The sequence below is a fragment of the Brassica oleracea genome, chromosome C3 (assembly GCF_000695525.1).
Source record: "Brassica oleracea var. oleracea cultivar TO1000 chromosome C3, BOL, whole genome shotgun sequence".
NCBI lineage: Eukaryota > Viridiplantae > Streptophyta > Magnoliopsida > Brassicales > Brassicaceae > Brassica > Brassica oleracea.
Window position 1 is genome coordinate 1,178,527 of NC_027750.1, and position 14,517 is coordinate 1,193,043.

Here is a 14,517-nt window from a genome sequence, read left to right on the forward strand (position 1 = left end):
GGAACTAGATAAATTGGATACAAGGGAATCCCGAAACAGATAATGCTTGCCATCACGGTTTGGTGGATCAGCAATTATTAGGCCCGTTAAGAAAAGGAAAACTTAAGGCCCAAAATGAAAAGCGGAGGAAGATCGGCGGAGAGACGGTCGTACGGCCGAAGAGATGAGAGAGTGGCGGTAAAGGGGAGGCAACTATCAACTTTTGGATTAGGTATAAGTATAACTGAACCGAATCTGATTATTGAATTTCTTTTTGGTTTTTCTCAAACCGGAGAAGATACTATTTATTAGGTTTCTCTTTCTACTAATTCTACATTTACGAAAACTATCTGATAAATTTTAATTGCTCTTTTTATTTAAAAATTCATATTAATATATTAAGGAACATAATATGACAAAATGTAAGTACATAAGATGATTTGATTAAGTTCATTTAATAACAGATTTCCGGATAATGTATAATTTGTTTTAATCATATAATATTGTTGTTCCGTCCACTTTTGGAGTTATGTTTCGTGTTGCCTCTTGATTAGCACTAGACTACTAGTATATTTTGAATTTTAATCAACGAATTGCAAGTTGGGAAAACAAACAAACAAACAATTTTAATACATGTTTTTTAATTAACAATACATGTTATTGTTGTATTTTTGTTATAAAATATCAAAGTGTGAACGCCTTGTTATTCGAGGGCACATGATAAGACTTGCGAATGCAACACTTACCGACATCTCTAGCAACACGGCGGTTCGTTACATCAAAGTGAGCCCATCTCTACCACAACTTGTCTCCCTCTATTTTAAGCACGTGATAAATGTGATTGTATCTCAAACGTACCAAACTATTCAGTTTCCGCTATCTTTTAAAATGTATATGTAGAAGTTGACGAACAGCTAAACAACACCAAATCTTTTTTGGAAAATTATATTTAATTGTAAACTCATTCGTTCGTCGTTGTTAGGCGCAAACTCATCTCTTTAACCTTCTTTTAGGCTTGCAACCTCATCTTTTTCACATAACATAACTCTCTTTTGGCTTCTCCTTCGACCTTATTTGTTTAGTTATGCTTTATACTTTTTCGGTTCCGTTCATGATAAATCAATCAATATCTAACTATGGAGTATTTAAAATTAGTAGTAATTTTGGTGATGTACCACTTTAATCATTCTACCACTTTCGAAATAATTTTTTTTTTTGAGCAACGTTATAAAATTTCTAAAATGTTTCTCTACCATTGAAAAACTTGTTCGATGTGGCGGACTTGTGTGCAAGGGTTAGAGAGTACGGAATACGGATTAAACAGCAACATTCCTAAATGTTAATTTAAGTCTCACGATGAATTATGATTGTTCTGATGAATAACTTTTCATATAAATGAGGCACATATGTATGCACTCAACCATCTCCAACCCTACTTCAATTTTCACTTTTTTGTTTCATTCTAAAGTGAAATTTGCTTCAATCTTATTTTATTTTTTACTTCAAAATGAAGCAGTAAACAGTATTGCTTCAGATTTGAAGATTTACTGTGCATATCTTCATTTTTTTTAGATAAACTTTTATATTGTGAACTAGTCCTTAACTTTTACTTATTCTTATATTTTGCCAAAATAAATTATATACGTTAATATTATCCAATCAATTTCAAAATTTTGACTATTATTTTTATCTAATCAGATTTTTATATCGAAGATCATATGAATATTCATTTTTACGAACTTTCAACTGGATTAAAAAAAATCAAAAATAAATAATCTCATCTTTTACTTCTAAACACTTTTGTTAATCACTTATATAAAAAAATATATATATGTGCTTTTTTACAAACTATGATATTTTATGTTTGTTTATTCATGTTATGTTATAAATTTATTATATGATAATGTTTAATGTATATTAAATAATAATTGTGTTGGATACAAAATAGTTAGGTAAAATTAGTAAATATGAAAAAGTATAAAGATTGATTAGTAATTAATGATAAAGTAGAGATGAAATATATTTAGAATATTTCAAAAAAGAAATGAAGCAAACCATTAGAATAACTGTTCTTTCATTTTTTACTTCATTCCGAAGAAAATTTTCGAGGATAAAAATGAATCCAATTCTAATGCTCTCAATTTACCACATTTCGAAAGGTTTGACATTTTTATATGATGTAGCATGAATGTCGGGGAGTGAGCAAAATACACATCTTCCGACCAATAGCGAATGACAGATGAGACATAATAAGGTTAACCAACCTATCCGACCCCGTCAACATGTGATAAAATCTCAAAGCTCCAGACAATATTATTAAATCATTATATACTCCATTATAAAATTGTCGATTTTTGATATCAGAAAAAAAATCCTTTGAGAAAAACAAAAGATCAGAACAAAATGAATATGTATTAAACTAGTCGTCTATCATTTCAGAGTTTAGGGTTCTTTTCTCCTTTTGTTTAGACAAAATTATTTTATTGATTAAAAAAGGTATATGTGGAATTGAAAGAGATGACTTTAGCCAAATATGGAGAGATTCAATTATACTTTGATAACAACTTTCAATAGAAGCATGTGATCCACTACTCTCAACGTGGGGTTTCCTTCCTACATATCTACACATACCTAGAATGTACAGAATGGCGACAATTTAAAAGCAACTCGAAGATTTTATTTCCAAATCTCAAGATTTATCATGATGTTCGATGCGCTTCAACTATTTTCACCATTTACAAAACGTACGAAGAACATTCAGCCTCACCATAGTGCAGTCAACTTCATAATTGTTTAGATATATGTGAGATCACTAAAAAAATATCTTTTAAAAAATTAAGATCGTTCTCCTGGCCAATAACCATGTTTTGTCAACAAACACTGTCGTGTGGGGTGAGCAGGGAGCGGATTTCTGGAATTTTAAGGATATCTGTGATCTGATCTGGTCCGCACGGATAATCGATTTTTCGATTCGATTCGATCCGTAAACTTCCGGATATTCGGTGTTACGGATATCTGGAAAAATCAGTATATTTTTTCGGATATCCAATTCGATCCGTCAATCCGCTAAAAAATAATAAAAAAATCATTAAAAAAAAGAGAGGAAAATTTTAATATAAAATAATAATATTTCACTAAAAATTATATTAAAACTACATACTTTTAGAATTTAATAACCAAATAATTAATGTAGTGGATAAAAATAGTAAAAATTTATATAGAGATATAAAGTTATATATAATTTTATATATAAATGTACATGCATATGTATATCACGGATCGGATCGGATATCCGTTTCAAAATAATTAGTATTCGTGATTTGCTTCGTCTTTGACGGATATTGAATTTTAGTATTTGCTTTGATTTGTAAAACTACGGATATCCGGATTTTTCGGATCGAATCGAAACGAATAACAGATCGAATCAAATTTTACTGATATTTTGTCCACCCCTACTATAAATATTATAAGAAAATGCCATCATAACTGTAACACTTATATAATGATGTATATGGAGGACGTTCAAAACTTGATTTGATCAACTATAACATTAAAATAGACTGATGACTTGCAATTTTACATTACCGTATAATTCTGTTAATCAATTTTTTTTTTGTAACACGTTAATAAATTAAACCACGAAAGCTATAGATAGAGTTAACAGAAAATCTTCTTTCAATAAATTGAACATCTATAGATAGACAAAAATGAACCCACATGTTTAAATGTGGAGGTCTACAAACGTGGCGGTTCAATTATCACAATGGATATTATAGCAAATTAAATCTCATAGCGAGCCTGGTCTGACAGAGTGGCCAGCGATTGAGTGATAGTTTTTTCAACGTAATGGAAATTTCAAAATCAATTTTCACGACCAAGGATATATTCAATGGTTCGTAAGCTTGTACCATTGTTGGTAAAAAAAAAAAAAAAAAAAGCTTGTACCATTTTTTTTGTTAAAGAAGCTAGTACTTAAACTGTTATCCAAATCCATTGCCAATATAACTTTCTTTTCATTGTGATGCATTCACCTTTTCGATCCTAATGAATCATATCACTTGATGATATTATTGATAGTAGATAACATTTGACCTACGTAAACAAATATTAGTGTAATCAATTACATAAACAAATCTTCGAAACCTGTCTCTGAATAATATATTAGTGTAACTCGGTCTATAGCTCTACTAGTAGTTTGTATTCAAGCTCCAGCCATACAGAAGTTAAGTATATTTAAAGAAATTATACACATAATAATGTTAGTGTAAAGGCCCATAAGGCCTAGCCCATTACGAATGAGGAAGTTCATCTTCATCAACGGTCATTTTTATTACGAATGGTTTTGTCGTCTTGTAGAGCAGAGGAGCTCGGTACGGTCTCAATACAGCTGCGCCTTATCCACAACTCCTTTGCTCCTCTCTTAACGTCTAGTGTTAGCTAGCACATAGCTTTATCTTTACAGCTGTTAGTCTTTGTATCCAGATCCTTCTTGAGTCCTTTATATTGACTCAGATCTCCTCCTTTGAAGGTTAACGAAAGTAAAGCATTATTCAGAAAATCCTAAAGCTCAGTAACATTCGCATGGTATCAGAGCCATCGAAACCTTAACAGGTATTGCAGATCCGGTGAATCCTTATCCCTTCCCGAGAAAAGTTCATGTCTTGAGTTGTGTCACTCTCAAGCTCACAAACAGCAACTACTTACTCTGGAAGACTCAGTTTGAATCTCTCTTGTCAAGTCAGAAGCTTTTGGGGTTTGTTAATGGTGCGGTTGAGTCTCCTCCTCCGACGAGAGTCCATTTGAGATGATGTTCAAGAAGAAACCAAGTTACAGAGCCTTAAGAGCCTTTGGTTCTGCCTGTTATCCATGTTTGAGAGCTCTGCAAGTTCATAAGTTTGATCCTAAGTCACTTCAATGTGTGTTTGTTGGGTATAGCAGTCTACACAAGGGATATCGTTGTCTTTATCCTCCCACTGGGAAGGTGTATATCACAAGACATGCGATTTTTTATGAAGAGTTATATCCATTCAGAGAGCAGTACAAGCATCTGGTGCCAAGATATGACACTTCATTAATGAAAGCTTGGCAACTTGTCACAAAGCCAGAGCTTGTGGAGACGGAAGCTCTCAAGTTTTTCCAGCTCCAGAAGCACCTGAAGTGCAAGCTCCAGTTGATGCACCTCATGACAATATAATCAATGAAGAACAAGTGATGGAAAACGCTCCAGCTCAAGCAGTAAATGTGCATCCAATGCAAACTCGAGCTAAAGCAGGTGTGCATAAACCTAATGCTAGGTATGCTCTTCTTGCACCGAAGTACTCGGTTGCTCTTCCGAAAAATATTACAGAAGCTATGAAACATCCAGGGTGGAATGATGATGTGTCTGAAGAGATGAGGATTATTCATATGTTGAATACTTGGACATTGGTTCCACCTACGGAAGACATGAACATCTTGAGTAATAGATGGGTGCACACAGTGAAGCTGAACCCTGATGGTGCTGTCAAGAAGCTTCGTTCTAGACTGGTAGCAAAAGGATGTGCACAAGAAGAGGGCTTGGATTACCTGGAGACATTCAGTCCGGTGGTGTGCACTGCAACTATATGGTTAATGCTGAATATTGCTACAACCAAAGCCTGGACAATCAAACAATTAGACGTTTCTAGTGCATTTCTTCATGGAGAACTGCAAGAGCCAGTGTATATGAAGCAACCAACAGGGTTTGTAGATCCTGAGAAACCAGATTATGTGTGTAAACTCACCAAAGCGTTATATGGTCTCAAGCAGGCGCCAAGAGCGTGGTTTGATACCTTCAGTAACTATCTGCTTGACTTTGGTTTTGTGTGCAGCACGTCTGATCCATCTTTATTTACTTACAATCTACATGACAGATTCATGGTGCTTCTACTCTATGTCGATGATATTCTTCTCACGGGTAGTGAAGAGAGTCTTCTTGAAGAGTTGGTGAAATCTTTGTCTAATCGTTTCTCTATGAAAGACATGGGAAGACCTTCATATGTTTTGGGCATAGAGATGGAGACGCACTCAGAAGGTCAGTATCTGCATCAACAAGCCTATGTAAACGAGATACTCCATGCGACATCAATGACTGACTGTAATCCAATGCCTACTCCTCTGCCTCAGCGTTGTTGAAGCGAATACTCAGATACTTGAAGGGAACACTGAGGTATGACCTGCACATCAAGAAGAATGACAATATGACACTCATGGCGTATTGTGACAGTGACTGGGGAGGCTGTTAGGAGACGAAGAGATTCACTACAGGTTTTTGTACAATACTGGGATCCAATCTAGTCTCTTGGTCAGCTAAAAGACAGGACTCGGTGTCTCGTTCATCCACGGAGGCTGAATATAGAGCCTTGGCAGAAACAGCTCAGGAAGTGACTTGGATATCTCAACTGTTGCGTGATCTAAACATCTCTCAAGACTCTGCCACGTTGATGCTTTGTGATAACCTCTCAGCTGTTTATCTTACCACGAACCCTGTTCTGCATAAGAAATCGAAGCACTTTGATCGAGACTGGCATTATATAAGAGAACAAGTGGCTCTGGGCTTGATTGAAACACAACATATTCCAGCTGAGCTTCAGATAGCAGACATCTTTACCAAAGCGTTACCGAGAAAAGCGTTTATAAGCTTGAGAAGCAAACATGGTGTTGAAGAAACTCCCACGCAAAGTTTGAGGGGGGATGTTAGTGTAAAGGCCCAGAAGGCCCAGCACATTACGAATGAGGAAGTTCATCTTCATCAACGGTCATCTTCATTACAAATGGTTTTGTCGTCTTGTAGAACAGAGGAGCTCGGTACGATCTCAACACAGCTGCGCCTTATCCACAACTCCTTTGCTCCTCTCTTAACGTCTAGTGTTAGCTAGCACGTACCTTTATCTTTACAGCTGTTAGTCTTTGTATCTAGATCCTTCTTGAGTCTTTTATATTGACTCGGATCTCCTCCTTTGAAGGTTAACGAAAGTAAAGCATTATCAGAAAACCCTAAAGCTTAGTAACATTCGCAAATAAAACTTGTTTAAGCTGTGAAAGTTTTTATCTCAAAGGAAACGAAACTTTAGGTTTGATCTCGAGTCGACTAGGTATAATGCTATTTTACAATATTGGTTACAAAGTTGGTTTGGTCTAATATTAATCACTTTAACTAAACTGAAGAGCGATCGTCAAAACCTAAAACCCATGTAGTTATGGATCGAATTTTAAATTTAGCATGGAGTCATGGACTGGACTAAAAACCATGTATCTGTGAAGTTTCTTAAAGAGGATATATCATCCAAGAATTCTACAAGACTTTTATTCAGCGTTTTATCTTTTAAAAGCATTACATCATTGATGACATCATCCTACATATAGATTAATAGCGCACGTGGTATTATATTAAACAATATAAGTTTTTTCAATAATATTAGTTTTCTAATATTTTTTTTATTTTTTTCATCAGTTTTCTAAGATAAATTTCTTAAATAGTTTTTTTTTTTTAGTTTTCTGTTCTCTAAATAGTCCATAAAATTCTAAATGTTTAAAATAAGTTTTATCGAAGGGATAAAAGATAATTTTACGTATTTATAATCTTAGTTAATTATTTATTAAATATATAAAAAATAAATATTAAACATTTGTAAATAATAAAATCAAAAATATTTTCAAAATTTTTCCCTGAATTCATGATGTGTAAACAGACTTCTTGAATGTAACTTGAATAAATATTTAAGAAGTTCTTTCTAAATGTGTATGACATATTTTTGTAGTTGATTTACAATAGAACGTGTATAAATTAATACTCGATAAATTAATAATTTCTATAAATTAATAAATTTTGTCGGTCCCAACGTGGATCAGCTTAAAATTTGACATAAATAGATAAAATAATAACAAAATATTTTTTAGAAAATTCTATGTAAATATATGGGCCATTGAAATTAAAAATTAAAAATTGATATGTATACATATTTTATATAAGTAAGAACCTATTATTATACTTTTTTTGTTTTATATTCACAATATAATTATCTTTATATTTTTTTAACACTTAATATATTTTTGATGAGATTTAGTAATATTATATCTAAAACCATATTTAATTCCATGCAATATATATTATATACACCAAATAATATAATATAATTAATATAAATGTCAAAATTTTAAAAAGAATAATTAATGTTTATACACTAAAATCAAATACTTTTCTTATCTTACAATAAATATATTTTAAAATAAAAAAAATCTAAATAAAGAAACTTTTATAAATTAATATCTCTATAAATTAATAAATTTCAAAGTCCCAACATTATAATTTATAGATGTTCTACTGTATATATGCATATTTAATAGAATATTAGTTAATATATAATATATTGAATGTCTTCCGAAAACTTTGGGTGCGATCATACCAGCACTAATGCACCATATCCCATCAGAACTCTGCAGTTAAATTTATTTCAAAAAAAAAAATGTCTTCCGAAAATTTTAGGAAGATGTTATATACATTAAAAAATATCTAACTGAATATGCATATAATTCAAATTTAGTGAATATATATTCATGAAAATCTTTAATATTTAAGAATTTATTTTAAATGCACATTTATTAAAAACAATTCTAAATCTTATGAAGATATTATACATATGTATCAATATATTTCTTAATTTAGGAAGATATTATACTTATTCAAGAAAGTTTTCTTAAACTCAAATTTAGAAAGATATCATATACTATAGTTAATACATATTCATATACTATAGAAAGATATCAAATTTAGAAATATATCATATAATTCAAGTTTAGTAAATATATATTCATGAAAATCTTCTATATTTAAGAATGTATTTTAAATACACATTTATGAAAAATTCTAAATCTTATGAATATATTTCTTACTTTAGGAAGATATTATACTTATTCAAGAAAGTTTTTTTAAACTCAAATTTAGAAAGATATCATATACATTAAGGATATACATTAAGGAAAGATATCATACACATTTTAAAAGTTTTTGCATCTACAGTGGAAAGGCATAAAGTATCTAAATACTTATAATAATTGTTAGAAAAGGAAAACAATTCACATTAGAATTTGTAATCTAATATTTTGTATCAGTCACATCTGAAATTTAGATACGATATAACGTAGGTCAATGACAAATAAGACAAACAACAAACAATTGTATTTTATCAAGAGAAAAAAACACAAATTATTGTACGAATTATAGATAATGAGATTTGTTTATGGCTCTTAAATCATGATTGATGACAGAACTGGTTAGATATATACTGTAAACTTTAGAAAACTTTAGTTTCTATCGACCATCCCCGTAATTCTTCATTGAGAAATTCCCTATGATAGTTTTTTTTTAAGTTTTTGTCACAAAAATAACATTTGTTGAAGAAAATAACCAAAATAAATTTTATTAAAGAGTAAAAATGTATTTTACCCTAGAATGAACTAATATACACTTAAGGTTTAAAGTTAAGGGTGAAGTTTTATGGATAGAGTTTCAAATTTTAAAAAGTAAAAAATAAATATAAAAATTTTCAAAATAAAATGAACTATTTTGACAATTTTTTTCTTTCTTGAAAAGTATTTTTGTAACAAAAACTTAAAATAAGCTATTTGAGAGAATTGACCTTCTCCATTTTATGTCCATCCCCATTTCTTTATCACAAAGATAATTATCATTTCCATAAAATAACCATATCACACACATTAAAAATATATCTATATTATATATTATACAATTAAAAATATCAAAATTTTTAAAATATCTATTAGAAATATATTCATTAAAAATAAATATATTATATATTAATTTTTATAATAATTTTAAATAGCATATTCATACTGCTCTATCAATCATTCTATTAAACAGTTTAGCAAAAGCATACAGCTCCTGCAGCATACTGCTACTGTTAATGCTAGTGCTTTACCAATCAAGGCCTTAGCCTCTTTTTTTTTATAACCGAATATCCTAACCCCATCGAAATGGTCCAGACTATAGACCGAAGCGACCAAGAAACAGCGAACCGGTCACCATTGTCAACATTTAGTCATCTAATAAAGGTAAATATATTTACTAAAAGATTGCCATAAACTGAAAGTAATTCATAGTTTCACTTGTCGACATGATATATTTTTGTCCTTGTGTCCCAAAAAAATAATAATAATAATTTTAACACGTTTCATGAATAAAGAAAGAGAGATTTCTTTCATCTTCTTGAGCCGATTTCTGGATTCTCCTCCACCACAATTTACCTTCTTATAAACTCCTTCCACCGATCATTTTTTATTATTTATTTATCACAAATCCTCTTCTCTCTAAAACTTCTCACATAGAGCAAGAGCAATATCAATACATAAAAACAAAGAATATGACCAAGAACAAGAAGGAAGTGAATATCGAGACAAGGAAAGGGTCCACGATGGATGAGTGGCCTGAGCCAATCGTAAGAGTCCAGTCCTTAGCCGAGAGCAACCTCTCCTCTCTCCCCGACCGCTACATCAAACCAGCATCTCAACGTCCCACCACGATAGAGGAGGCTCCTGCCGCGACCAACATACCAATCATTGACCTTGAAGGACTCTTCTTGGAAGACGGGTCGCCAGACGAGGCCATCATGGCTCAGATATCGGAGGCTTGCCGTGAGTGGGGATTCTTCCAGGTGTTGAACCATGGTGTGAGGCCAGAGCTGATGGACGCGGCTAGGGAGAATTGGAGAGAGTTTTTCCACTTGCCGGTTAATGAGAAGGAGACTCATAGAAACTCACCAAAAACCTATGAAGGATATGGAAGCAGACTAGGAGTTGAGAAAGGAGCCATTCTTGACTGGAGTGATTATTACTTTCTCCATCTTCTTCCTCCTCATTTGAAAGACTTCAACAAGTGGCCTTCTTTTCCTCCCACCATTAGGTCCATCCTCTCTTCTTTAATATTTTTCTTATAACCTTATTATGAATTTTCTTAATTTTTGTACTTCTTACTTTTACTTTTTTGAGAGTCTAGAAAGAAGACCCATTTTACCAAAAAGTAGATTGTTTTTTCTTAACCGTTAAAATGTAGGGAACAAACGGTACGAACTTGGGAAATAGTATTTTCATTTTATTGGGGAGTGTGAAGAGAATCTCTTTGTTTACCATAGAATGTTGTACTAATAAGTTTCGTTGGAATCACCAAAAGAAAAAAAATATAGACAAAAACAAAAAGTACAATTTTGGAACTTGATTCATAGATTTTTAATTATTTTATATTTTTTTTAAATAGAGAAGTGATCGATGAGTATGGCAAGGAAGTAGTGAACCTATGCGGGAGAATCATGAAGGTTTTATCGTTAAACTTAGGATTAAAGGAGGAAAAGTTTCAAGATGCGTTTGGAGGTGAAAACATAGGAGCGTGTTTGAGAGTTAATTATTATCCAAAATGCCCTCGACCAGAGCTGGCTCTAGGTCTCTCTTCCCACTCCGATCCTGGCGGTATGACCATTCTGTTACCGGACGATCAAGTCTTCGGTCTTCAAGTCCGTAAAAATGACATGTGGATCACCGTCAAGCCTCATCCTCATGCGTTCATCGTTAATATCGGTGATCAAATTCAGGTAATTAATTAATTTTCTTTTCAGAATTTATATCAATTTATTTTTAAAACGTATATAAATAAATGTTTTAAATGATGAAATACTCGAAATTATTAATATATAGAGACAATTTCCATATCTTTTTTTCATTCATCTACTATATATTCGAATTATTCATAACCAAAAAACTACAAAAAATGCTAACTAAGTAAAAAAAATTCATTACATGTTCTTTATGAATCACGAATAACTAATATTTGAATGGAATAAAATACGATAGTTATACAATATAAAAAGAAAAAATAGGAAATAAAGTAAAATTAGTTAAAATAGTAGATAAATCACATACTATTACTGAATATCCTACAAACTGTAATTACATGTTTATACACTAAATATTTTTAAAGAAACAGATTATTCTCCTTGTTTTTTTTTGAAAAAAAAATCTAAGCTATTAATAAAAGGACAAATGCCGAATTAGTTATTTGACAACGAACGAAGAATATCTAAGCTATAGTTCCATGTTTTACACATGTTTAAAATGCAAGTATGATAAACAGTAACTACTTGGTGCCAAAATACCTTTTTGAATATTCAAAAGAAAATATCATTATAATTATTATGTCAATTCCAACAACAGAATTTACGTCCTTTTAGATCTATGTCAACCTGTTTTTGTATAAAACGACAGTTTCACAAATAAAGTAATACTCAATTATAATTGTTTCGAAAAAATTGGGTGGGGGTGTCCCTGTTTTGATACGAAACAACAGTACAACCATAATCCTTCACTGCGCACATGTGTTGTTTGGCCTTTGCCCATGTTGCATTCAATGTATAACTAACCGGCAACTTTTCAAAAGATTCTTTTAATCTTATATTCTAAACCGGTCACTTTTAATCTTATTTTCTAAACTGTTATGAATCTTAGAATTATAACTTATGTGTGTGCCATGATAAAATGCAGATACTAAGCAACTCAGCATACAAGAGTGTGGAGCATAGAGTGATAGTGAACTCGGAGAAAGAGAGAGTTTCGCTTGCTTTCTTCTACAATCCTAAAAGCGATATACCAATCCAACCATTACAAGAACTTGTATCCACTCATAATCCTCCTTTATATCCTCCAATGACCTTTGATCAATATAGACTCTTTATCAGAACTCAAGGTCCACAAGGCAAATCTCATGTTGAGTCTCATGTTTCTCCTCGTTAATTGTTTTCTCTTCCTATAAAGAAAATTAGATGTTTTGGTTTGTTTCATGATTTATATCTGACTTGTATGTGTAAAATCTTTCAGGATCTGATTTACCTTCGAGTAAATAAATATTGAATGAGATATATTGTTATACAATAATATTTTAGTATCTAATATTTTGCAAGCAAATGTTCAAGGAACATAGTTTCACAAAACTAACATCTATCATTATCTTTCGCACCTTGTTTAATTTTTTAATCTGTCGCCATGTTTGAAAAACCTGACTGATAGTGACCAGAGTACAATTAATTAGCTTATTATAAAGAGAAAATGTATAAATATTGAATTCTAACGTGACATGATAATATTTAGATAGTGCTTAATCAACTAGTTTCACAAAACTATTCAGAGTAAAACTATGCACACAAACATTAACAATATATACAATCTATTAATAAAAGACTAAAGCCGATATATATACACTATATATACATAAGTAAGTGAGATGAGCGTGATATCATATCATTTGCACTTTGTCAATGATGATGAATCATATACTACAAATATATTTCTATCTAATAACTACAAGAAAACAACGGTATTCTGACGGACATTCCGACGGAAAATGAAATCCTCGGAATATCCCGAGGAATTTCTGAGGAAATTCTGAGGAAACACAAAATTGGGTTTCATCGGAATTTCCTCAGAATATACCGACGGAATTCCGAGAAAATATCAATCCGTCGGAATATTCCGAGGAAATTCCGAGGAAAATGGGTTCCTCGGAAAAAATCGATGAATTTCGAGGAAATATTATAGCCGTTAGAGAGCCGTTGGGAGATTTTACAAAATTCTGAGGAAATTCCGACGAACTAGCCTTTTCCGTCAGAATTCCGTCGGAATTTCCTCGGTCTGTCGGCAGGATTTAAACTATAAATACAAGCACTCCTCTTCCTCTTCATTCACTCCATATCTTCATCCTCCCTCTTACTCTATTTACACACGAATTTGATTCATAAAAAATATGTCTTCTTCAAATTATTTTCGTTCTTGGATCGATCGACCTCATTTGGATCCGAACACGAGATTGCTTACGGAAGAATACCAACGAGGTATAACCGAATTCATGGGGTTAGTTCATCGACAACCGCAAGAAAGAACATGTATGTTAAGATGTCCTTGCTCTAATTGTAAAAATAGAAAGGTTATTAAAGAGTGGGATGTTTGGACTCATCTATATTTGAGTGGGTTTACACGAAGTTACAAAATTTGGTATCATCATGGGGAAACTGATTATGAACATGGTAGTACTAGCGAACCTCAGCCAGCGGTTAGATTAGAAGAACCAATTAGAACGGATGTAGATTATGGTGTAGGTACTGAGCAGATGGTAAATGATCATTTTAGAGGGGAAGATTTACCCAATGCAGAAGCTAGGAGATTTTATGATATGTTGGATGCTGGAAAGCAACCATTGTACGAAGGTTGCAGAGATGGTCATTCAGCTTTATCATCTGCTACAAGATTGATGAGCATTAAAACAGATTATAATTTGGCTGAAGACTGTGTGGATGCGATTGCTGATTTTGTAAAAGGTATTCTACCCGAGGATAATGTAGCTCCTGGTTCATACTACGAGGTTCAGAAACTCGTAGCTGGTCTTGGTTTATCGTATCAGGTAATAGATGTATGCAGCGACAACTGCATGATTTATTGGAGGGCGGATGAACAGCGGGTTACATG

The 14,517-nt window shown here is 32.2% G+C and overlaps 2 protein-coding genes across 2 annotated transcripts; both read left to right on the top strand.

Moving 5' to 3' along the window:
- The first annotated feature begins 5,190 nt into the window (after nucleotides 1-5,190).
- On the top strand, nucleotides 5,191-6,875 carry LOC106329613. Its single transcript, XM_013768302.1, has 3 exons — nucleotides 5,191-6,031; nucleotides 6,124-6,237; nucleotides 6,295-6,875. The coding sequence occupies exons 1-3, from the start codon at nucleotides 5,191-5,193 to the stop codon at nucleotides 6,873-6,875; spliced, it is 1,536 nt and encodes a 511-aa protein (XP_013623756.1).
- A 3,341-nt stretch (nucleotides 6,876-10,216) lies between these two features.
- Nucleotides 10,217-12,917, top strand: LOC106329189 (flavonol synthase/flavanone 3-hydroxylase-like). Its single transcript, XM_013767801.1, has 3 exons — nucleotides 10,217-10,915; nucleotides 11,267-11,597; nucleotides 12,544-12,917. Exons 1-3 carry the CDS (start codon nucleotides 10,377-10,379, stop codon nucleotides 12,790-12,792), a joined length of 1,119 nt encoding a protein of 372 aa, XP_013623255.1. The 5' UTR covers nucleotides 10,217-10,376; the 3' UTR covers nucleotides 12,793-12,917.
- The last annotated feature ends 1,600 nt before the right edge of the window (nucleotides 12,918-14,517 follow it).